This window comes from Staurois parvus, unplaced genomic scaffold (assembly GCF_062004578.1).
Source record: "Staurois parvus isolate SC_StPar_1 unplaced genomic scaffold, SC_StPar_1.0 ptg000444l, whole genome shotgun sequence".
Lineage (NCBI taxonomy): Eukaryota > Metazoa > Chordata > Amphibia > Anura > Ranidae > Staurois > Staurois parvus.
In genome coordinates, this window is record NW_028318240.1 from 1,630,543 (window position 1) to 1,657,144 (window position 26,602).

Genomic DNA, 26,602 nt, shown 5'->3' on the forward strand with positions numbered 1-26,602 from the left:
GAAGCATAAATCATATTTTAGTGCTTGGGTTTACATCTACTTCAAGGCTGACACAATTCTGAACTGATGTTTTTTTCCTATTTATATCAAATCTTTGTTTTACAAATAAACATTCAATACAAGTTGAAGCCATGAAACACAAATCTAAGGAAATGAGGGATTTGTAAACAGTGGACAGCAGAAGCTGCTTGCCTCTAGACAGTCTCTCTCTGATTGAAACTTGGCATAGGACCAACAGCAGAATGGAGGGGAAGGAGCATTGCTCTGTCTACAAGTAAACATTCAATACAGGGTACATCGATGACACAGAAATCCAAAGAATTGGGGATTTGTAAATAGAGCGCAGTAGAAGCTGCTTGACTTTAGACTGTCTCTCTCTGATTGAAACTTGGCATGGGACCAACAGCAGGATGGAGGGGAAGGAGCATTGCTCTGTCTACAAGTAACATTCAATACAGGGTACATTGATGACATGGAAATCCAAAGAATTGGGGATTTGTAAATACAGCGCAGTAGAAGCTGTTTGACTTTAGACTGTCTCTCTCTAATTGAAACTTGGCATGGGACCAACAGCAGGATGGAGGGGAAGGAGCATTGCTCTGTCTACAAGTAACATTCAATACAGGGTACATCGATGACATGGAAATCCAAAGAATTAGGGATTTGTAAACAGAGCGCAGAAGAAGCTGCTTGACTTTAGACTGTCTCTCTCTAATTGAAACTTGGCATGGGACCAAGAGCAGGATGGAGGGGAAGGAGCATTGCTCTGTCTACAAGTAACATTCAATACAGGGTACATCGATGACATGGAAATCCAAAGAATTAGGGGTTTGTAAACAGAGCACAGCAGAAGCTGCTTGACTTTAGACTGTCTCTCTCTAATTGAAACTTGGCATGGGACCAACAGCAGGATGGAGGGGAAGGAGCATTGCTTTGTCTACATGTAACATTCAATACAGGGTACATCGATGACATGGAAATCCAAAGAATTAGGGATTTGTAAATACAGCGCAGTAGAAGCTGTTTGACTTTAGACTGTCTCTCTCTAATTGAAACTTGGCATGGGACCAACAGCAGGATGGAGGGGAAGGAGCATTGCTCTGTCTACAAGTAACATTCAATACAGGGTACATCGATGACATGGAAATCCAAAGAATTAGGGATTTGTAAACAGAGCGCAGAAGAAGCTGCTTGACTTTAGACTGTCTCTCTCTAATTGAAACTTGGCATGGGACCAAGAGCAGGATGGAGGGGAAGGAGCATTGCTCTGTCTACAAGTAACATTCAATACAGGGTACATCGATGACATGGAAATCCAAAGAATTAGGGGTTTGTAAACAGAGCACAGCAGAAGCTGCTTGACTTTAGACTGTCTCTCTCTAATTGAAACTTGGCATGGGACCAACAGCAGGATGGAGGGGAAGGAGCATTGCTTTGTCTACATGTAACATTCAATACAGGGTACATCGATGACATGGAAATCCAAAGAATTAGGGGTTTGTAAACAGAGCACAGCAGAAGCTGCTTCACTTTAGATAGTCTCTCTCTGATTGAAACTTGGCATGGAACCAACAGCAGGATCTAGGGGAAGGAGCATTGTTCTGTCTACAAGTAAACATTCAATACAGGGAACACTGATGATACGGAAATTCAAAGAATTGGGGATCTGTAAACAGAGCGCAGAAGAAGCTGCTTGACTTTAGACTGTCTTTGTCTGGTTGAAACTTGGCATGAAGCTTTAGATTGTAAGCTCTATGAGCCGGGCTCTCCTATTCCTTCTGTATTGAACTGTATTGTAATTGTACTGTCCCCCTATATATTGTACAGCGCTGCGTAAACTGTTGGCGCTATATAAATCCTGTATAATAATAATAATAATAAAGATAATAAAGCAAACAGCAGGATGGAATGGAAGGAGCACTGCTCTGTCTAATTCACCTTCTGTGTAAATTCTAGCTTGAGCTACCGAGCTCTTTTTTGGGGAAGCAGAAAAGGATAGACTAATAAACATGTGGAAATGAGCCTAACTCTAATGTAGCCCCCCCCCCCCAACCCCTGAGAACATGGCAGTATCTCCAGAGACAGGGTGGGCTGACATTTAGCTCAGGGATAGATTTCTTAGGCATAATGGGACATGTAGACTGATGGCCGCGGGTCACTTTTAGGTGGAAACACAAAACAGGATTTTATCACTCACATTCCCGAGAGAGTGAGATAGGGTGGCAGATGCTCAGGACCTCAGCAGAACGCGTCACTTCACTTGGTATAACACAGGAAGAGAGCTTTTAAGTCGAGACCGACACAACTGGGTTAAAACTCTTTAGTAACCATCACTGATAGCAACAGCATTCTTTTTCTCCAGGAGAGACACCCAATTCCCACACATGAAGTTCCAGAGTAAAAGACCTGAAGTAGTATCCTCCAATGGCTCTCCATCCTGTTCCCAATCTTCTTCAGGAGTGTCAATCAACCTCCATGGGACACCTTCCTGCCTCCAGATAGGATCAGCAGCTCCAGGCCTCATCACATTCAAATCCCTCAAGGCTAGCAAAACTGCTTTATCACATGCACCCTCCCCAGGCCAGAGCCTGGGGGGAAGAGCGGCCAGACCTGAGTATTTATACCCCTTCCAATAATACACCACTGACACAGGAAAGTCTTAGTGGTTGGCTGGGAAAATATATGAATATCCATAATCCAGGTTTACTGTGTGATCCAGGACCCTTTCCCCAACACCCTCTCACATTAATATCAATGACAGTGCCACCTACTGACAGAAGGGAGAACTGACAGCCAGGCCAGCCCAAATATTTATACCCCCTCCCATAATGCACAACTGGCACAGGAAAGTCCTGGTGGTTGGCTGGGAAAAGATATGAATATCGATAATCCAGGCTAGTGGTTGGCTGGGAAAAGATATGACTATCCATAATCCAGGTTTACTGTGTGATCCAAGACCGTTCCCCCAACACCCTCTCACATTAATATCAATGACAGTGCCACCTACTGACAGAAGGGAGAACTGACAGCCAGGCCAGCCCCAAATATTTATACCCCCTCCCATAATGCACAACTGGCATAGAAAAGTCCTGGTGGTTGGCTGGGAAAAGATATGAATATCGATAATCCAGGCTAGTGGTTGGCTGGGAAAAGATATGAATATCCATAATCCAGGTTTACTGTGTGATCCAAGACCGTTCCCCAACACCCTCTCATGCTAATATCAGTGACAGTGCCACCTACTGACAGAAGGGAGAACTGAAAGCCAGGCTGGACTTCGGAGAAGATGAACACATCACAGACCACAAATTGCCATTGACTGACTGCCGCCATGTAGAACTAAGTTTAGAGACTCTCCTGCTTAAGTCAGGGTGGCTACACTACACTTGATGGCTAAAAATGAGAATCCAAAATATTCATATGTAATATTTCTACTTGACTGAAAAAAAATATTTTTTAATTGTATTTTTTAGTCCAGAGAAGAAAGAAAACAATGCATGCACACAGCTTTGGTGACCTCTCCTGTAAGTTCCTCCGCTGCAAATTCAACACATTTGGGATTGATCTAATAAAGAAAATAGACTGTTCCAGTTGCAAGGGAATTTTCTCCGGAGTTTAGTGAATGAGGTGAATCTGTGCTGGCTTCCATCATCCATTTATGTGCAATCAAAAATGCTCTTTTTTTATTTATCTTGCAAATGATTGGGTTGTCTTTGCAAAGTGAAATTTCACCTTATTCACTAAGCTCTTGGGAAAATTCCCTTACACGGTGCAACTTCACTTGCAAAGTGAACAGTCTACTTGCCTTTAGTAAATCAACATCATTGGAACATGTAATATATACACAGCAATCCTTTTTGTCCATCAAAATCAGAGCTCCAGACAACCCTCTACTTAAACCCACAACAGTACAATCAGTCTGTATATGCAGTAAACCATGCTTGTTATAGTCACTGTGGAACATAAGGGGTTAATCTTCCTCATTGAGTAAAAAGGATGTTTGATCCTGACTTCTCTGATCCTCCCCTTCTTCTACTGTCCTCAATCTAACTGCTGATAGAACAGAGCCTTGAGAGCAAGATGCACATGCTCAGTCTGGTGTGTACTGCTAGGAGTTATTTTTTCTTGGGGGAGTGCATGTGATCAGCACAGGGCCAATCAGCACTGTCCACACAGAGGGTCAGGTGTTATGCAGCCTCATAGGACAATCAGGGCAGAATGAAAACTCCTCCTAGAAGCTTTAACCAGTGCTCTGCTGGACACTGATAGAAGTCACAAGACTGCTCTAACTGCTGATGGGAAAAGGTATTTAGCAGTTTATATTTACTGCAATAATTGCATTTCCATGTTCTGTGGGAGCCCAGATATAGTGAATGCAGGGTCCAGGGAGACCAGATATAGTAACTGCAGGGACTGGGGAGACCAGATATAGTGAATGCAGGGTCCGGGGAGACCAGATATAGTGAATGCAGGGTCCGGGGAGACCAGATATAGTGAATGCAGGGTCCTGGGGAGACCAGATATAGTGAATGCAGGATCCGGGGAGACCAGATATAGTGAAAGTAGGGTCCGGGGGAGACCAGCTATAGTGAATGCAGGGTCCTGTGAGAGCAGATATAGTGAATGCAGGGTCCGGGGAGACCAGATATAGTGAATGCAGGGTCCGGGGAGACCAGATATAGTGAATGCAGGGTCCTGGGAGACCAGATATAGTGAATGCAGGGTCCTGGGTTTAGTAACACTTTAAACATTGGAAATCTACGTACAGTATGCAAACTAGGATTGGCAGTTCTGTTTAGCCAGTCTTTTGATTCCCATATTGCTGCCCTAATGCATAGTCAGGGGGATGCCACTGCTATTACAGTTCTGTGCCCCTTGCTTGTTAATTAAAAAAAATGATTTAGCAGTGTGATGATACTGACCGGTGTGCCAGTGACCCAAAAATCTGCAGGAAATAGCAATGCCGTTTGAGTGGTTATAATATCTGTCAAGTATGGGAAGAGGAGGTTAGGGTATGGATCCTGGATCACAAGACTGACCAAACTGGGTAAGAAATCATTTGGCATATAAAATAAATAAAAATAATTTTAAAAATCTTAAAGCACTCCTGTTATGCAGTGATCATGCGCAAATGCAGTTGCGCACCAAAGCCGGACACACATATGATTGCCCCATGCGTGTGAGGTAGCGCCATGAACGTCAGAATGAGAGCAATAATTCCAGTGCCAGAGATCATATTTAACTCTAAACTGGCAACCTGTAAAGGCAAGGCATTACCTATGGACAATTCTAGGTACTGTAGTGTGACACCATTTCACAGGTTTGCACAATTTTAAAATGGTCCTAAAGGCCCAAGGCATTCTTTATATGAAGGTAAATAACCTTCTGTTTGTAGCAGCCCCCCCCCCCCCTCTTGATCCAGCGATGTCCACGAGAGCTTCCGTTCTCCAGGGACTCTCGCTTCTGATTGGCTGAGGCAGCAGCTGCTGTGATTCACAGCTAGTGAGCCAATCAGGAGAGTGAGGGGGCAGGAGCAAGCCACGGCTCTATGTGTGAATGGTCTGCAGAGCCACGCCTCGAAGCGCGCCTGCACGGGTACCCCCATAGCAATCTGTTTGCTACGGGGGCACCCGACAGGAGGGAGGGGTCAGGAGTACTGGTGGGGGACCCGAGAAGAGGAGGATCTTGGCTACTCTGTGCAAAACCATTACACAGAGCAAGTAAGTATGACATATTTGCTATTTTTAAGAAAAAAAAACAAAACAAGACTTTAGTATCACTTTAAATCTTGACATGTTTGGTATCTATTTACTTGACTCGGCATCATATTTTATATTTTATAATAGAATAAACCTTCTGCGCTCCTATCTAAATCCCTAAAATACCAAAGTGAATAAAAAATAAAATTAAAAAATAAAATAAATTAAATTAAATTGAGTAAGTACAGCTGCCAACATCTAATCATATACCCAATGATATGTGACAAATAAACAAAAAAAGGATGTAGCGCTAATACTAATATCACGATTGTAAAGCATGAAGATATAAATGATATTTTCATGCTTTACAATCGTGTTATTAGTATTAGCGCTACATCCTTTTTTTGTATATTTTATATTTTACCAAAAACTTGGGTATTATATTGTATCTGTGTACACTAATATTCATTTAAGTGTATTTTTACCTGAAACTTTGCATTTGATAAATGGCAGAGAAAATATCAAGTAACATAAAAAAATTGCAGCAGTCACCATTTTATTTTCCAGGGCCTCTGCTTTCAAAAAATATATAATATTTGGGGTTCTTGCCCCAAATGGCAATTTATAAGCTCAGTAATCCAAATGTAATGCAGAATACACTTCTGTTAAACATTTAAAACTGAGCAGAGAACTGCTTTCCGATGCCTTTTTCACTCTCCCATGGGTTATTTGTAAAACTAACATTTTATACAAATAAATAAAAATAATTATTATACAAATATACTATACTGCCAAAAGTATTGGGCCAGCCCTCCAAATCATTGGATTCAGGTGTTCCAATCATCTGCATGGCCACAGGTGTAAAAAATCATCCCCTAGGCATGCAGACCTCTTCTACAAACATTTGTGAAAGAATGGGTCGCTCTCAGGAGCTCAGTGACTCCAAGCGTGGTCCCGTGATAGGTTGTCACCTGTGCAATAAGTCCATCCGTGACATTTCCATGTTACTAAATATTCCACACTCAACTGTTAGTGGGATTATAACAAAGTGGAAGAAACTGGGAACAACAGCCACTCAGCCACCAAGTGGTAGGTCACGTAAAATGACAGAGCGGGGTCAGGGCATGCTGAAGCGCACAGTGCGCAGAAGTCGCCAACTGTCTGCAGAGTCAATAGATAAAGACCTCCACACTTGGTGTGGCCTTGAGATTGGCACAACAACAGTGTGTAGAGAGCTTCATGGAATGGGTTTCCATGACCGAGCAGCTGCATCCAAGCCTTACATCACCAAGTGCAATGCAAAGCATCGGATGCCGTGGTGTAAAGCACACCGCCACTGGACTCCAGAGCAGTGGAGATGTGTTCTCTGGAGTGACTAATCATGTTCTCTGTCTGGCAATCCGATGGACATGTCTGGGTTTGGCAGCTGCCAGGAGAACGATACTTGCCTGACTGCATTGTGCCAAGTGTAAAGTTTGGTGGAGGGGGGATTATAGTGTGCGGTTGTTTTTCAGGGGTTGGGCTTGGCCCCCTAGTTCCAGTGAAGGGAACTCTTAAGGCGTCAGCATACCAAGACACTTTGGACAATTTCAGGCTCTCAACTTTGTGGGAAGAGTTTGGGGATGGCCCATTCCTGTTCCAACATGACTGCGCACCAGTGTACAAAGCAAGGTCCTGACCTCAACCCGACAAAACACCTTTGGGATGAATTAGAGCGGAGACTGTGAGCCAAGCCTTCTTGTCCGACATCAGTGCCTGACCTGACAAATGTGCTTCTGGAAGAATGGTCCAACCTTCCCATAGACACCCTCCTAAACCTTGTGGACGGCCTTCCAAGAAGAGTTGAAGCTGTTATAGCTGCTAAGGGCGGGGCCAACTCAATATTGAACCCTACGGACTAAGACTGGGATGCCATTAAAGTTCATGTGCGTGTAAAGGCCGGCCGACCAATATTTTTGGCAATATAGTGTATATATATATAGTCTGCTTTGAAAAATAAGGTAGCATTAACCCCAAATGATCAGCGTTTTGCCTTAAATCATCATTCTGCAGAACAGCAGACAGCATTGCATTTCCTTTTATCCTTGATGTCACATTCTGCTATTCTGTCTCATCTTTCTAGTCCGTCCGGGTTCTACTATCATACACTCGGGAAAGGCAGGGAGTCTTGATCAGGACAGCTATGAACCCATGGAGAATTTCCAGTCAAGGAGCATCTTTTATGATAGCTGGTTGTGGAAAGTTGATAAGCTGCCCGCTAGAGCAGACAGCAGTGGGTAAGTGTAACTTAGTACTGGCTTTCTACCCCAAATAACAACCCATGTTTCCCAAAGTTTGTTACAGCTACCCTTTCACCACTGGTCCAGGTGGCCCACCAGACCCAGAACTGGTCCTTGCTACTGGTGAGTTGTCATTAGCCCAGTAGAACCAGGATCAGGAGATCAGGAAAATAATTTATTTGAGGAGAGGGACTGATGTGACTGTACAATATAAACTGTAAGTAAAATGCTGTGTAAATTGACAACTCTATATAAGTAACTGAAATAAATAGATAAATAATATATTAGAGGTCCAATCTTTTGATAAAGGGAGCCTGCAGCCAAGACAGTTGAAGCAGTATGTACACGCAGTAAATGGGCTTTAAAACAAGCCCTCATTAGCCTATGTATACAGTGGAGCATTTAATTTTCAAAATCCATAATATAGACACGGACATCCCAGCTCTTCTCCCTTTATTTTCTAAAAAACAGGGACTTGGCAGTATGCCAGCCTTTCAATGTAAACATGCAGCAGGTGCTGTAAGCTGTTCAAAAATGAACTGCAACCTCAATTCTGAGTCTGTTTTAAAATTTGAGAATTGATTACTTTACAGTGTCTCCAGCTACGGAGGTCAGTGGGGGTTTTAGCTCTGAGGAAAGGGGTTCATCTCCGGAAACGCGTCAGCTTATCCCTATTAAGGGCACAGCATTATTGACTGTCTTTGCAGACTACCAAATTGCTTTCAGTTTCCTTTGGTTTGTGAGTATACATCTATTTGTCTACACAATAAATACGTGGTTTACCACAGTAATGCACGATGAGAGTGCACCCTTGTCTGCTTTTGTTCGTCAGTGGGGGTTTGTTTTACAGGCTAATTGTGCCTTTTGCTAAATAAAAATAATAAATGCACACATATTGCAAAATGCAAAAATGTGAATTTATTTTCTGCACTGGGGCCTGCAAAGCATTGCAACTAAGATCAGTGGACTGCGCATGCAAAGCTATGTCTCCTGCAGACTCCAGCTCCTGGTCCATATCAAGGTTTCAGACCTTTAGTTACAGAGCTGTAAATGAATGCCAAATTCAAATTTGACAGGTGCCAGCAGGGAGAAGAATGGCGCAATTCTATAAGGGGGAAGATGAGGGTTTGAGAGCGGGAGGTGGCAGATTCTGACCAGGTTTCATTCTACACCCTAAATATGGGTGTAACATGAAGCATGGTAAGAAAGATGGACTTACCTTTTAAAGCTCTTTAAATGACTGTCAGGGTATGTAAATACAGAGTAATGTAATAGTAAAAACTTGTAGACAAACAGGGCATTCAAAAGTGGTGTCTAGTGTACATTTTGGGAGTGAGAGCTAAACCAATATAACAAGAATAACCTATGACATTGGTGAAGAACCATGGCATAATAAGGACAGTGTTCATTGCCAGAGGGTATTGGAGAGGGGGGGTGCAAAAAGTGTAGAAGAAGGAAATGAAGAGGGGTGTACACAGTGAGGCAGCAAGGGTCCAACACCAGTCTAGATGTAATGTATTAAATGCTGAGGAAGTTTGGACATCATTTTAGTGCTGGCTTTATTTTACAGAGACAGCTGGGGAGATCAAGAGCTGGTTAACAAAATGAAAGGGCCTTACAAGTAGACTTGTCAATTTTAATGTCAACACCCTGGCCATAGGTACATTTTAATTCTCAAAGCTCCAGGCTGGTCATCAGACATCATATTTTGGAGAGCCATGTAATTACTCTGGTTCCCCCTTTCAGAATAAGCTTCTATATAATTTATTGCCCCTTGGAGGAGCTGCTAGAACCCTGCATTTCTGAGGTCTTCCAATATGGAGGTTGTTACATACTGTACACTCAAAGCAGACCTTCACTAAATAGATGCAGTAGGCATCATTGCACTCCTTCCCTCCCCTGCAATCTAAAACTGCAAAAAAAATACATATATATATATATATATATATATATATACAGGTGAAACTCGAAAAATTAGAATATTGTGCAAAAGTTCATTTATTTCAGTAATGCAACTTAAAAGGTGAAACTAATATATGAGATAGACTCATTACATGCAAAGCAAGATAGTTCAAGCTGTGATTTGTGATTTGTCAAAATTGTGATGATTATGGCTTACAGCTCATGAAAACCCCAAATCCACAATCTCAGAAAATGAGAATATTGTGAAAAGGTGGAATATTCTCGGCTCAAAGTGTCCTACTCTAATCAGCTAATTAAGCCATAACACCTGCAAAGGGTTCCTGAGCCTTTAAATGGTCTCTCAGTCTGGTTCAGTAGGAATCACAATCATGGGAAAGACTGCTGACCTGACAGTTGTGCAGAAAACCATCATTGACACCCTCCATAAGGAGGGAAAGCCTCAAAAGGCAATTGCAAAAGAAGTTGGATGTTCCCAAAGTGCTGTTTCAAAGCACATTCATAGAAAGTTATGTGGAAGGGAAAAGTGTGGAAGAAAAAGGTGCACAAGCAGCAGGGATGACCACAGCCTGGAGAGAATTGTCAGGAAAAGGCCATTCAAAAGTGTTGGGGACTTTCACAAGGAGTGGACTGAGGCTGGAGTCAGTGCATCAAGAGCCACCACACACAGACGGATCCTGGACATGGGCTTCAAATGTCGTATTCTTCTTGTCAAGCTGCTCCTGAACAACAAACAACATCAGAAGTGTCTTACCTGGGCTAAAGAAAAACAGACCTGGTCTGTTGCTCAGTGGTCCAAAGTCCTCTTTTCTGATGAGCGCATCTTTTGCATCTCATTTGGAAACCAAAGACCCAGAGTATGGAGGAAGAATGGAGAGGCACACACTGCAAGATGCTTGAAGTCCAGTGTGAAGTTTCCACAGTCTGTGTTGATTTGGGGAGCCATGTCATCTGCTGGTGTTGGTCCACTGTGTTTCATTAAGTCCAGGGTCAACGCTGCCGTCTACCAGGAGATTTTGGAGCACTTCATGCTTCCTTCCGCAGACGAGCTTTATGGGGATGCTGACTTCATTTTCCAGCAGGACTTGGCACCTGCCCACACTGCCAAAAGCACCAAAACCTGGTTCAATGACTGTGGGATTACTGTGCTTGATTGGCCAGCAAACTCGCCTGACCTGAAGCACATAGAGAATCTATGGGGCATTGCCAAGAGAAAGATGAGAGACATGAGACCGAACAATGCATAAGAGCTGAAGGCCGCTATTGAAGCATCTTGGTCTTCCATAACACCTCAGCAGTGCCACAGGCTGATAGCTTCCATGCGATGCCGCATTGAGGCAGTAATTGCTGCAAAAGGGCCCAAACCAAGTACTGAGTACATATGCATGCTTCTACTTTTCAGAGGTCTGATATTGTTCTATGTACAATCCTTGTTTTATTGATTGCATGTAATATTCTCATTTTCTGAGATTGTGGATTTGGGGGTTTTATGAGCTGTAAGCCATAATCATCACAATTATGACAAATCACGGCTTGAACTATCTTGCTTTGCATGCAATGAGTCTATCTCATATATTAGTTTCACCTTTTAAGTTGCATTACTGAAATAAAGGAACTTTTGCACGATATTCTAATTTTTCAAATTTTTCACCTGTATATATATACTGTATATATAATTTATTTTCACTTCACCCCAACCTCATCTCTGAAGATTCCTGGGATGTGCATGTCACAAACCCAGGTGGTTGCAGGAGTGGAGAGACACAGTGGTGAGCCAAGGTGGCCTGCATCATCAGTGGCTGTCTGAAGGGTCTCCTGATGATGTCAGAAAAGAAGTTGCTGACACAAAACCTAAGCTGTGGCAGCTAAACAGCAGATCACAGCAAGACAATGCTGGATAGACTGGTGAGTACATGAAATGAGGACAACCCAGCATTACAGGTAAGAGAGGTTTAAAAAAAAAGAAAGAGGGGAGTGAAGTTCTTCTTAAAGAAGACCATTCATCCACAAACATATGGTTTTCCCATCTTGCACCCACCATAGAGAGAGAGAAAATGAGGTCAATCATTCTGCAGTGTACAAGGACTCTTTTGAATGTGCTTTGCTTTTGCAGTGGTAAGAAACAGATTCAATCTAATGCTAACCCTGCAGACACATATACAATAATTACCTTCCTTTACCTCCACCTTCCCTCTAATCAGCTTAAAAAAATCCCTACATAAGCTTGAAGTTCCTGGAGTCATGGTTTACACATGGCTATGGACTCCCCTGTGACAGCCCTGATTGGCCAACTGTTGGCGCCAAATAACCCAAGCTCCCACCCCACTTCATCTTGGATATGACAGCAACCCACTGTTGGTAGTTATTAGCCTTCGCCACCTTGTACCCAACTCCTTGCCCTAGGCCAACCCACAATATCCCCAGCCATTAGCCTTTGTATTCAGAAAGGAATGTCTGCTCAAGAAAGATATTTTCTGCACTTTATTGATGTTCTTCAAAGATGGTAGTGAAAAATCACATCACATAGACATACTGACAGGTGTCTTCACCATACATTGCCATACACAAAAGTAGACAAGCTGTACAAGTAATTTGTGAAAGCCGCACATTACACATCACTCATAAGCCGTCTTCCCTTAGCCTCCCCTCTCCTTTCCTTGGGAACACCACAGTGTTGGGACCCATCCCCCGTATACTAAATCTATAGCATTCTGCCCTATCAACCAAGCTTAACAAGGTGTCTTTTAGCTCTACCCAGCCAGGTAGGCTCCCAGATGTCACTGAAAATCTCAGGGGCATCAGTACTCACGTCAGAGAACACTTAGCCCAGCCTAAAAAGCCTTCTGCATCCTGATTCCAGTCTTCTTAGACCATGTTCCCAGTCCACTTAGACCATGTTTCAAGTCAGGAAGACTACAGAAGATTCTTCTGGGTGTTAGACTATCTCACCCAGGCCTTCTGCCTTGTGCAGAGCCTTTGCAGTAGCTGATTACATCCGCAGGTTTTGTGCGGTATATGGCTCCCATAACCCAATGGCATTAAGCGTTTCCCATCCTGGTACATACATGGGCACTAACTCCACTCATTAAATCATTGCAGGAAGGCTTTGTCTAAAAGGGAACCTAATGCCCAGTGACATTATTACCTATTACCACACTCTGTTGGGACAGAACCACCTAGTGACAAACTAGCTAACTGCACCTGCTAACAAGTACTGGGTATTTCTGTCTGCTCCCAGGGCTGAACAGAGGAGGGGTAAGGGTGAAGGAATGGTAAGTATTAGCTGGTGGATTGAGGGGAGATAATGCATACTTGTTACCTTTACTATGAATGGGAAAAGCACAGGTTTTATTCAAGTGTGCACTTCATGGTTTGGAGGGTTGATTGGCAGGTAGAAAGGGATTTCAGAAAAGAAACAAAGCATATATGATGTCCAGGAGAATGGAAAATTACAATTGAAAATGAAATATACTATGTACAGGAATACACAATGATTTTCATTTGTTTCTCACAGGTATGCATCAAAGACTATAAATGCTAACTTACCAGAGTCCATCACTACTTGGGAATTCACGGCAATCAGCCTCTCTCCTACTTCAGGTACCTGCCACCACGTCAAATGAAGGCATGTGCTTACAGCGAATATATGGCGGTGTTAAACATCATTTATTAATGAGCAACCAATACAATATATTCTGAACAGAAGGAGTTATGGTGGAAACCCTTTTACAGCATATCTGAAATGATGAATTTGGCTGACGGGTTACAGTACTTCACAGGGCCTTTTTCTATACATTGTGGTTTACACGATTTATCATTTCCATTTCATCGTAATGGCTCTGCCTTTGGCCTCTATTGATGGTTTCCATCTTTTTACAGACATTAAACAAGAACATAATTCATAATAGTTAGTAAAAAAAAAACTGTTGAAAGTCCAGCCTAACCCAACTCCCATTCATTCACCCGTTTGTTCGTTGTCTCATCATCTTATCTCCATAGGTATTTGTGTCGCTAAACCCTTTGAAATGCTTGTGAAGAAACAGTTCTTTATTGACCTGCGCCTCCCATATTCCGTTGTGCGCAATGAGCAAGTGGAGATCCGAGCCATCCTGTACAGTTACATAGACCAAGAAATCGAGGTACTGGAATGGAACTTGTAAAGCACTAATGTTCCTGTCACTGTACAGTATAAAAATGGTTAGCACTTACAGTACTGGGGTTCTGGGTTTGAATCCCACCACATATCAACATGGGTTTCCTTTTACAATCCAAAAACTACTTGGTAGGTTTAGGGGTGGACTGGCCATTCGAGCACTCAGGCACTGCCCGAGGGCCCAGGGTCAGTAGGGGGCCCCATGAAATGCCCCTGGTACCTTTTTCATAGGCTTTTTTAGGTGTGCTTTGAGTGTGGGCAAGGACACAGGGGCCCCATGATCCCCTATTGCCCGGGGGCCCCATGAGTTGTCAGTCCGCCCCTGGGTAGGTTAAACCATGCCTGATTGAAATGTCCTATTCCAGCTCCAGCTGAAAATTGTATTTATCCAATTTATCCACTTCCCATTCTCACATCTGTACGCCCTTTATGGAGCAGAGCAGGTTTTTTTTTTTTTCATTTCTGCTATTAACCTGTTTATTCATCATCAACTTTGTCATTACTTAAGAAAACAAAGTAATACATACAGTATCATGTGTTTTTTTTTTGTTTACAAATGTTTTTTTTATTACGGAATAGACTGCAAAAACAGCATAACAGCATAAAGTAAAGTATACAACATAAAAAAGGCACATATGTAATAATCATTACAATAAAGTACAATCATGTAAGACATAAAACATTAAGTACATGAACAAGGTAGGCAGGAAGGTAGACAGGAAGGTAGGCGGAGCAATAAGGCTACCAACAGAGGAACACTATCAATTAAATCATGAATATCCATCAGTCAAACAATAAATGTCGATGAGTTTTCCAAACATCCCTTTTTCTGTCGAATAAGTGCATCCTATCCAGTAACATATTGGATGTGATCTATTCTGCGGGTATTGTCGGTTTTCTTTACAACTTACCTTTTCGTGGAGCGGGTCCGGTGTCACCCCGTATAGGTTGCATGTCGACGATCCCCGCAGAATGGATCGGATCTGCGGATTGGGGAGCATAATGGATTGGAGTCCGATCCATTATGCTCAATCCGCAGATCCGATCCATTCTGCGGGGATCGTCGGAGGGGGTGTCACCAAGTGTTATCGCACCGGGTAACACCAACCCTAGGGACGCCCCTGGGCCTATGGCATTGTAGGCGACTTCCAATGAAGGGCAATGGCCCATAGGATTGAGACACAGATCAGTATCATGTGTTTTTAAGGACAAACAAGGCATTCTTTTTGTGATATTCTCTGCAAAAATTAATTACTTTTATGCAATCCTTAGAAAAAAAGTAACAAAGCTAAAAAAAAAATATATATATATATATATATATATATATATGAAACTTTTTTTCTTTTTTTGACCAATGTATATTAAAAAATAAATAGTTCTACTCTAAAATAAAAGTATGGATTTTATTCTATAATTTGTCCTTTTTAAAATGGCACAAAAATTATAATTCTGGTATAAAGCATTGTAACGTTATTTAAATTGTTTTTTTTTTCAATTTTGCACTTTTTTAAAATGTAACATTAAAATATAATGAAAAAAAGAAACAAGTTAAATTAATATTGGTTAATAAAATAGTAAAAAAGCAGGCAAAAATAGTTTAAGGGAGAAAGGGAAGAAGGAGTTAATGAGGGCTGATAATGGTGAACTAAGAGTTAATAAGGGTTTAAATGGGGCTAAATAGAAGCATTTTGTTTAAAGGAAAAAGTGTTTTGTACTTGTCAGGTTTCTTTACTAGCATCTGTAGATGGAATCTCTTTCGTTTGATCTGCAGACGATTGAGCCGTGGTTCATGCTGAATGCAAGTTTTAAAACGTGCTACTTCAAGTAAAAGCTGCAGGTCTGTGCGATTTGTACCTCCGATTTCACTGCGGCTTGCAACTTCATTTAACAGAAGTCAATGCGAGCTGTAATGAAATCGGAAAAAAGTAGCACAGGAGCTATTTTATAAATCTCACTACTTCAAATTGCACTGATGACAGTGCCATAGAAATACATTAGATACGACTTTAGGTGCAATTTGTAAATCGTATGTCGCACCTGAAGTTGCGGTGGTGTGAACCAGGGTTGAAACAGAGTAGATGCAAAAGTAAAAATATTACATTGTATTTCTCTATTTAGCATCTAAACATGGTTGATAAACACTGTGTCAGACAGTGATTTTTTTGTTACAGCAGCAGCTGCAAGAGCTGCTGTATGTACACAGCAATTCCTGGCCTCAAAGCTGAAAATGGGAGAGGGGATGCAGCAGAAGTCAGGACTGGATGAACTACACATGTCCTGTGTATTTTGCTAACTTTTTTGGGCATGTGTAGGACATCCAGTGTCATCACCTGGTGGTGGACCAAATACCAGGTTATGGACGCTCCTAGCTCTAAATGCAATTTCATAAAAACACATGTATAGTACGCAGATGAAATCTGTAACATGCTCCACACATACCAGCACCTAATGCTTGTCTCCAGGACTTCTCCAGAGCTTCCCCATCCTCTGGAACTCTCTACCCCAATCTATCAGACTCCTCTGCTCACTTTTAGGCGATCTCTGAAATCCTATCTCTTCAGGGAAGCCTATCCTGCCCTCAGCTAATAATGGAATCTTCTACTCCTCCTACCAGTCCACCCTCCACAGTTTTGTACCACTAGCCCCTCCCTCCTAGATTGTAAGCTCCAAGGAGCAGGGTCCTCCTAACCCTCTTGTATTGAACTGTATTGTTGCTGTATTGTCTCCCTTTATATTGTAAAGTGCTGAGCAAACTGTTGGCGCTATATAAATCCTGTATAATAATAATAATACATAAATCCTGTATAATAATAATAATAATAATATATAAATCCTGTATAATAATAATATAAATCCTGTATAATAATAATAATAATAGATCCAGCATAAAGATTCCATCTGCTTGTTATACCTGGTTTTGCATGGCATAGCATATAGACATTTGCATTGAGAACTTGGTGTGCTGTCAACCTGGTATTTGTTTGGTCCAGATGAACTTGATGTGTACCCAAGTGGATTTTTTTTTTATTTTGCAAGAGTGAACTGGCATTAATAATGTTGATAACTAGCCCCCTCCCAAAAAATACAATGCACCAGTCCCCATAAGATATCGTCTTCTAATAGGAAATTTAAATTGAGCTCTGAGTGACAAAGACCAGGGTCAATCTACAGCAGCCATTCTCAAACTTTTTACCCCAGAGGAACCCTTGAAATAGTTAAATACTATCCTTATAATAGTTGTCAGAATGCCACTCTTACAGTTCATTGGTGCCATGCCACTGGCTCTGCCAAGTGGATGTTAGCCTTTGAGCTATGTAGGCACTATCAGATAAGAATCAAATCTGCCACAATTCAAGTAAACCCTGGACACTTCTGGAGGAACCCTAGTTGAGAATGGTGGATCTATGGTGTGCATAATTTATATAATGTAACCAGCCAAGGTAGCCCTGCTTCACAGTGCTGCAACTTCTGCTGCGATTCGCCTTGACCTGCAACACAGAAAGTCGCAAGACAAGTAAAAACACAATCATTTCAATGGGCGGCGTCTTAATTGCAGCAACTTAAAAAAAAATTTCCTGCACTACTTTTCTGCATCTTTGCAACATGTGTGTCATAGACACATGTGTTAAAATCACGAAAGTCGCAAGGCAGCCGTATCTTTCTTTGTCTTATCTTTGAGACTCTGGCTGCAACTTCAGAGGTTTTTTCTTTTTAGTCAAAGTTGCACATGAAAGTCGCATCACGTCGCAGGCAAGTCACAATGCAAAGTTGCACTGGAAGTCGCACAACTTTGGGGTCACAGCAGTGTGAACCGAGTCTAAAACACAAATAAAATATATATACAGTGAAGGAAATGCGTATTTGATCCCCTGCTGATTTTGAATGTTTGCCCACTCACAAAGAAATGATCGGTCTAAAAATCGAATGTTCGGTGTATTGTAACACTGAGAGACAGAATAGCAACAAAAAATTCAAAAGAAATGCATGTCTAACAAATGATGACTGATTTGCATGTTCATGAGGGAAATAAGTATTTGATCCCCTATCATTCAGCAGGATTTCTGGCTACCAGGTGTCTTTCATACAGGTAACAAGCTGAGATTAGAAGCAGTCTCTTAACCCCCCTGGCGGTATTCCCGAGTGTAGCTCGGGGTAAAGTTTCAGTATCACAAGCGGTAACCCCAAACTACACTCAGGAATACCATGCGGCGCTGCTCTGCGATCCCTCGATCACTTACCTTGTCCTGCGCTCCTGCGATGTCCCTCCTGCAGCGTCCCCGGCAATATAATCCGGCGGAAGCCGGCATCTGTCTTCTAGGTTCCATTCCCTGCGACGTCGGGACGTACGGGGGACGGAATGGCGGGAAATTTGAAAATGACAAAAAGTGACATTCACTAAAATCACATAGTATAACATTCCTGTATCAAACCATTTCACATACATTTTGTCCCGAGTGCTTTGTCCGGCTCTCTGCCTGCATTTTTACTGTTCTTTCTGCCTGGAAACTGAGAAACGTCCATGGCGTCCAAAAAGCGTCCCTTTAGGTCAAAAGCGGTTTTAGACCGGCTAGAGAACAGCGATAGTAAATCAGAACCACTTGCAGAATTGAGTGATAATGATTCGTGGGGGAAATTCCTCATCAGACACTGAAAACGATTCTGCGACTTTGCTCAGCGATGTGCGAACTTGGCGCTCTATTTCACATTTCAGTGTTTTTGGTTTGATTATATTATTGAATTAAATTTATTATTATTATATTATTATTTTTTATGATTATTTATTAAATTATAATTTTTGATTTCGTGTTTCAAGTTTTATCCTACCCGGGATGTTTACTAGACTCTTGTTCGGACAGATTTCAGTGAGTTATTCCTAAGAATTACAGCCTACAATAAAAAAAATACTAATTTCCATGCAAAAAAATGTACTGATTCCGTCAGGTTTTTATTGCAGCTCTTGGTCAATTAGGGAGACTTCTTCACCTCATGTCCTGTTATTATGACAGCAGGAAAAGACATGAGGAGGGGAGTTGTCACTAGGACAGGGTTAACAACCCACCAATTCTGTGACAAAGCTTTGAAATCCTCCCTTTCTGCATCCAAATATTTATATCTTTAACGAAATGTGTCGAAAATCCGCTAAAGGGGCTTCAAAAGAAGGATGCTTAATAATGGAAGGTTTTGTGATAGCTGGATTCAAATTTCTGCCAGGTTTTTATTTCTGTCTGTGACCCAATAGGGAAGATTTTCCGTCATGTCCTAGGTTTGAAATGTACTATCCATCTGTCTCTCGTAGGCTGTAGTGGATCTGATCTACAACGGGAAGATGTGCAGTGCAGCAACTCTAGAAGGCAATTTCCGTCAGGTGGTCAAAATAGAGCCTAGTGGGACTCTGGTCCTTCCGTTTGTCATCGTTCCTCTAGAGATTGCAGACATTCGCATAGAAGTCAAAGCTTCAGTCAAAGATCATTTCTACACAGATGGCGTGTTCAAGTATCTGAAAGTTGTGGTGAGTATAGCAAAAGGAAAGGGCAATTAATTTTTGCTCCGGTTGGGTGTTGGGGGTGGTTCATATTGAAATTGTGCTTTAAAGTTATTCTCCGCTAAAAAAATATAAACAAAAAGTTGCTAACAGGTTTAACATGAAGGACATACTATTGCTCCTTGTTCCCCCCCCCCCCCCCCGTTTTCCATGATGGCCATTGCAATATGGCAAAGTTTCAGCACTACAAATTTTGGATGCATTCGTTCATTGAAGAATTTGCGTCCTCATATCTGTTATGTTGAACCAATTCGTTTTCTAAATTTGTTTTGTATCTTTGGCAACTGTTTCATATTTTCATTGGTCCGGGTGGATTCGAAAAATGTAGCTGTTTTTCCGGAAGAGTGCTATATATTCGATATATTATTGGATCAGAAGGATTCGAATCAGAAGGATTCGATATTTTCACATGCTAGTCCAACCCACCCAGAGAAACCGCATGAGCTGCCTGGACAATAACGACTGGTGTTATGTACATCTGGATTAACGAATTGGATGAAATTCGTATTCATTCAATATCCGAATCTGAATTATCTAACAATTTCAAAAACTTAATTCATTTCCCCATTGGCCCAGACCACTATTGCATCATGTGACGTCATACAAATGAAATTAATGTAGTTGTTCATTTAGTTTTAACTTTTTTCGGATTCGTTGACATTACTCCATTCAGAGATCCCTATACATCCAAATCTCCAAAACAAAAAAAAACTTACCTGAAAAATGAAACAAAACTAAATGTCTATAGTACTTTCTTGTAAAGATGGAGCTTTCCTGCCCCCTCCACCCCTTCATCTCCTGGAAGGTTCAGAATATCTGTCTGGTTTAATTGCTGCCCATCTCTACAGGAGTTTTTTCCTTATTTTTCCTTCCGGTTGACCATTGACTCCCGGAAAAATGTGAAGACAAATCCCCTATAACACATAAACCAATACAAATCTGACAGTTTAAGAGGAATGGGAGAAAGAAGACTGACTTCATAAGCAACCATACATCAAAATTTGGTTTTTAAATTTAGGCCTATGCAGGTGCCACCTACAAGAGACTCTTTTGGGTGACGGCCGATTTTAATACTGCCATCTACGTGTCCTTTCATTACCAATTATTTATTCTTTTTTATTTCTTCCAGCCTGAAGGAATTAAAGTACTTAAAAGTATTCAGAGTGTCATACTGGACCCCCAACGCTCGGAAGGCAGTGAGTTATCAAAACTGGCACTCTTCTTATTGGCTTCAAACCTTTCTTTCCTTATACGTTGGTTTCCCAAGAGATAAAGTGCTACATGCATCAACCATTGTTGCCTCGTGTGTGTGGGAAGACTTCTGACTCCAATTACATAAGAAATAGGCTCTCCTCATATAAATGAATGTCCTTGGAGTTTGGGTGGGTGCTGAGTACAAGGCAAAAGCAGAAGAAGGCAGGTTGAAGATGAGGGAACCATTTGAGAAGAAGAGAAAACAAATATGAAAATAATGCAAATACAAGTGGGGAGGGGAGGAGAACGTCTGGAGCCAACCACTGGTCATTAGTAGTTGTTTGATGGTCAGTACAGAAGCTGAAATATTTGTGTTAATGAAGAGCATGCAAAAATGTAATCAATTGCAGCATACCAGTCCTTAAATATGGTGGACATTTTTTGAAAGTACAGAAAAAGTCCTCTGTCAGATATTTCACAAGTTGCTCCAGATGAGATCAGGCTTCACACTCCACAATCCAATCTCAAATGCTAGCTTGGCTCATCTCCACCAAAACAGTGAGTTCCAGTACCAGGGAAAGGAATGCAGCACACTGCGATGAAAAATAATATTCTTCCTTTATTAAAATAGCCAGCAGGAGCAAATTTCTATTGAGAGTGATGTGCCTCTGCAGTATTATTTTGCATCTCAATGTGCAATTCCTGTTCTGGTACAGATTTACAAAAAAATTCCTTCTGCTCATACCAGAAATGGAACGTCCTTGTAAAGCACAGACCCCAAACTGATCTTGCTGTTTTCTCCCAGATTCTATTCTATATTGGGTGCATGGCAGCCAGGCACATAACAGCTCCCAGTCTCACAACTCAATAACCAAGTAGTGAATGTCTTTTTAAGGATTAATACTTGGGTGAGGTGTGGGGTGAACCTTGGGATACTCCAAAATGTAGTGCAAAGTGTAACAGAAGACTCTCTCTGGTTAAACCAGACTCTTTATGGTGGGCCTCTTTTTGCACTAGCAGTAAATGGGCATGCATCTCAGGGGACTCCAATTTCAAGAGCAGTCCTAAGCCAGCAACTCAGGAACAGTCAATCAAAGGGTTAAACAAGACAGTCACTAGGATCTCTCTCTCTCAGGCAACTTTACTCACTGTGTCTCTGTGTATTTGGATGCCTCCAGTACCAGCCAGACCCAGACTCTGTAAGCCTCCAGGCCAGATCCATAGTGAACTTCCTCCAAATTGACTTCAGCAACTTTAGAGATAGCCCCCCCCCCGCTCCCTTTGAACCGGGACCTTGATTAACTCTTTTGAGAAAGTAGCCCCCCCAGCTCTTCCTGAGCTGAGACCTCATTGACACTCATGCAGACTTCAGCTAATCTTCCCAGAGGAGCAGCAGCCCCTCATGCTGTGTCTTCTCCTCCGGGACAAGAGCCCTGCTGTTCCAGGCCCCAGACTATTTATACACACTTCAGCCCCCTACTGATCATTCTGTCCCCCAAGGATTGGTTAATGCTGTATGAATATGCAGGTCAAGGGTCTGTTTCTTCCAGCCCACTACAGTCTAGAATCCACTAGAAGGCAGGGGGAAGTAGTTGAGCCTGTAGCCAGCAAGACCCAAAACAGACAGAAGCAATCACACTTTGCTCCACTGGCTATAGAGGAGCCAAAAACTAAATTTACCTTGACATCCCTAGCAACCTAACTAGGAGAGTGCTACACTTGTATGTTCCTTTGAACTGAACTGATATCTCAAACAATGTTTGCCCCTCCTGTTTCAACAGAAAATGTAAAGTTTCTCACTTTATGTCCTAGTGAAAATAGGCAAAAAAGGCAGATAATGACAATGATTCTCCCCAACAGATATTCAGACATTTTCACCAATTTACCCCAAACTAGAAAAAATAGTCCCATGAGAAAACAAATCTCAAAACAGAAATCCCACATTAACCACTTAAAGTCTAGTGGTGCACCAGGTATGTGACTGGTCGGCAAGTGGTTAAGATGCAGCTAATCCTTTAATCACCCATAGGATCTACCTGTTTATAGGCAGCCTACAGGTTTTCACTCCCTGACCCCTATCTCTGTTATACCTGTTGAGCCATCTCCTCAGAACCAATGACTGTCTTCCCTCTCTGTATACCCTTGCAGCACCTGGAGTCCAGGTAGTCACCATTGATACTTTTCCACCAACTGATATTGTTCCGAACACTGAAGCCCAGACCTACGTTAGTGTAAAAGGTAAGTGGTTTATTTTCACATTAAATATTTGTGATGAGGTGCATGCTCATTGCAAGTTTTTAGGTATGCCATTGGTAGTGTGTTGTCTCATCTGCTATAAATTTTAGATAATTTTCATGAAAAGGTTGACCTTTATGTACAAAGAAGATGGTGTTTGTGTAACCACTGCAAAGTTAGCAAAATCCATTGAAGGAAAAAACTAGGTGTGCCATTGACACTGTTCACCAATCACATTAGGGACCTTGTGCCAGTTCACTAATTTTGCTTTCTGGGGAGGGGATTGATGATCCACCATTTTGGCCTTGAGGTATCCTCAACCCCTGAGATACTCCAGACATGTCAAAGTACCAAAGGTGGTCGGCATGATAATAGGGCCAAAGAGTTGGCATATCTGCATCTCATGTGGTTTATCACTGCGGAGCTCTTACCGCAATGATTTTATGTATTTGCATCAAGTATATTGACACCATACACTTACTACAAATGTTATCAGGGTCATGGTCCTACCTCAAAGTTCGTGGAAGGGCAAACCTTGGCTACTTCCAGCTGGCCTTATTTATCAGTTGTCTTTTACTGAACCTGTTAGACATATAGAGGTTGATTTAGTAAAACACTATTCTAAGTTTCTCTTTAAAACTATATTCACATTGCAACTAGGGGCTTGACTGCATTTCTAAGCCCTTCCGGCTGTCATTCCATTGTTCATGGAGAGTGCTTTTAGTGTCCTCCAAGGCAGTCTTATTGGATGGTGACCGGACAAATACGGTCCATGTAACACAGTAAAAGTAGTTGTGTAGTAGCAGGGGCGGACTGACCATTTGGAAACTCGGGCACTGCCTGAGGGCCCGGGGTCAATAGGGTGCACCATGAGATGCCCCTGGTACCTTTTTCATAGGCTTTTTTGAGTTTGGGCAAGGACACAGGGTCCCCATGATCTCCTATTGCCCGGGGGCCCCATGAGTTGTCAGTCCGCCCCTGTGTAGTAGCTTATATGCCTGTAGACAGTAGCAGTAGTAGATAACCAGAAACAAAGTTATTGGGTGGTGGTTATATCTACCCAAATGTAAACATAAATGTGGTCCTTTGGCCATTTATTCAATAGCAATTAATATACTATTTGCATACTCCATGATCTTGTAAAATATACTGTATCCTGCACATTCTAAGGGAGTCTTCTTGGAGAAACCCTGGATAACTCCATCGATGGTGCTAAACTGAAACATCTAATCACGGTGCCCTCTGGTTGTGGAGAGCAGATTATGATGAGCATGACGCCAACTGTGATTGCCATTCGTTACCTTGATACCACCCAACAATGGGAAAGACTAGGAGTTGAACGCAGAGCAGAAGCCATTAAAAACATCGAACAAGGTGGGTCCAGAATGTGCAACTGATTATATGTCAATTAAAAGAAAGGCTCAGCTAACATGGATGTTTATATTTCTTCCTCTAGGATACATCCAACAGATGACATATCGAAAACCTGAAAACTCCTACTCTGCATTTACTAACAGACCTGCCAGCACGTGGTAAGACCATCAAGTCACAGTTTGGCCAAATATTTCCATACATCTCATCACATTCCTTTTTTGATTTTCATGTGTTGCCTTCCATCTCCTTTATCGGTTTTTTTTCTTGCAATAGGCTCACCGCCTATGTGGTGAAGGTGTTTGCCATGTCAACAAGAGTGATGAACGTAGAAAAAAACATTTTGTGTGGGGCTATGAATTGGCTTCTTTCCGAAAAGCAGTTACTCAATGGCGTGTTCAAGGAAGATGCTCCAGTCATACATGGAGAGATGGTGGTACGTTGGGAAATTTAGAAATAAAAGGTTATTTAAAGACTAAAAGCAAGGCTTCCATACATGGAGATTTTTAGTTTTGAGAGCCAAGGAACTTTTTGCCTCCCTTCCCTCCATATTTCGAAGAAATGTACCCGAAGATTGTGGTCCAGTAGTTAAAACGTGTTACAGTAGTTAAAAAATTCTCTATTATGTTAACATGTATAGATATAAATGGGGATGTGCAGAGGCGGACTGACAACTCATGGGGCCCCCGGGCAATAGGGGATCATGGGGCCCCTGTGTCCTCACCAACACCCAAAAAAGCCTATGAAAAAGCCAATAAAAGGTACCAGGGGCATCTCATGGGGCCCCCTACTGACCCCTACCGACCCCGAGTGTTCGAATGGTCAGTCAGCCCCTGGGGATGTGCTTACTGTATGGGCGGATCAGAATTTAATCCAATCGGCCACATGCACACAACTTAGCTTTAGGGTAGTGCAGATTTAGATGTTTATTCACATTTTTATGTGAGGTGCATATGAGTTATGTTATTTTTATTTTTACCAATCATTAGATGTGGTGGCTGTATTAGTTTTCTTTTTTAAGACTTTTTCCCCTCTGTTTTCACTTGGTGATCTGGCCAGTAACACACCTCCTGTATTAGTGTGCCCCCACTCTGGACGAAAGAGCACAGGGGGCACATTTGGACAATCTAGGGGGAGGGAATGAACTTGCAGATTTAAATACACTAACAACTTTATAATCAGTTACATCAAACTGTTTTTTTTCCTTTTTGGGGTAAAGGTTCTAAATGAACTCTGATCATTGTAAGCACTCCTGTCAATGGTAAATGTTCTGTCTCATCCCTGTAACTGCAAGAGAGCTTTTCTGTTGAAAAACAACAGATTTACTGCCTGGATCACAAGATGAAAAGAGAAGAAAGAAAACCTATAAAAAGAAAAATAAGGCAGCCGTCACATCTAAGAATTGGCAACCTGCAATATACTGTAATAAATGTTTGCTTTTAGGTTTAATACCACTTTATTACCCCCAACCCTAAAGTGTGTTTCCATTTTTGCAGTCAGATTTAGGAAACCCCCACTATTTATTTGTTAGGTTTTCTCATTCACACGGCATACTTTTATTATTATACAGTATTATTATACAGGATTTATGTAGAACCAACAGTTTGCTCAGCGCTTTACATTATAGTGGGAGACAATACAGCAACAATACAGTTCAATACAAGAGGGATTTGAGGGCCTGATCCTGGGAGCTTACAATCTAGGAGATATATATTTTTAAAACATTTCTTACCTTTTCATTTGTTCCTTTGGAGCAGATTTATACATAAGACCCTATAGATGGTTTATATTCTGTAGGATGGCTTGCAATGTGTAATTAGGAGACAGACTGAGGAACAATTTGTGTGTTAATATATAATGCAACATGCAAGCCTTTGAGATTTTTAACCCTTTGTTGTGCACCTTTAGTTCACAACTGATAATGAGATCTGCCAACACAGTACAAACAGGTTTTTATGGTAAACATATCTCTGCAGCCCCTCCTTAAAGTGTAACTTCACCTTTTCAGGAAAAATAAAAAGGTGAACTAACACCACACTAAGCCCCCCCCCCCCCGCCCATGTCCCGAGTTCCACTGTACTTAACTATGTGTGCAATGAGCTGTCAGTAACCACGCAGCTGGAAAAGTGGTCCAAGGATTTGATATCTCTGCTCTTCTCTCTCTTCTTTCTGCAGGGCTTCCAGGACAGATCAGAATGATTCTGATTGG

The 26,602-nt window shown here is 41.8% G+C and overlaps 1 protein-coding gene across 2 annotated transcripts in view; it reads left to right on the top strand.

Annotated features, from left to right (window-relative positions):
* The window catches only part of LOC149453942 (complement C3-like), a 181,863-nt gene that overhangs the window by 101,074 nt on the left and 54,187 nt on the right, over window positions 1–26,602 (top strand). The window contains exons 18-27 of one of the 2 annotated variants that reach the window (XM_089688009.1): window positions 3,474–3,524; window positions 7,822–7,975; window positions 13,413–13,498; window positions 13,898–14,037; window positions 19,348–19,560; window positions 20,723–20,789; window positions 22,936–23,025; window positions 24,193–24,396; window positions 24,479–24,554; window positions 24,670–24,829. In XM_089688009.1, coding sequence (XP_089544135.1) covers window positions 3,474–3,524; window positions 7,822–7,975; window positions 13,413–13,498; window positions 13,898–14,037; window positions 19,348–19,560; window positions 20,723–20,789; window positions 22,936–23,025; window positions 24,193–24,396; window positions 24,479–24,554; window positions 24,670–24,829 — 1,241 coding nt within the window. The remainder of the gene's footprint in view (window positions 1–3,473; window positions 3,525–7,821; window positions 7,976–13,412; window positions 13,499–13,897; window positions 14,038–19,347; window positions 19,561–20,722; window positions 20,790–22,935; window positions 23,026–24,192; window positions 24,397–24,478; window positions 24,555–24,669; window positions 24,830–26,602) is intronic. The other variant, XM_089688010.1, reaches the window with a different exon arrangement.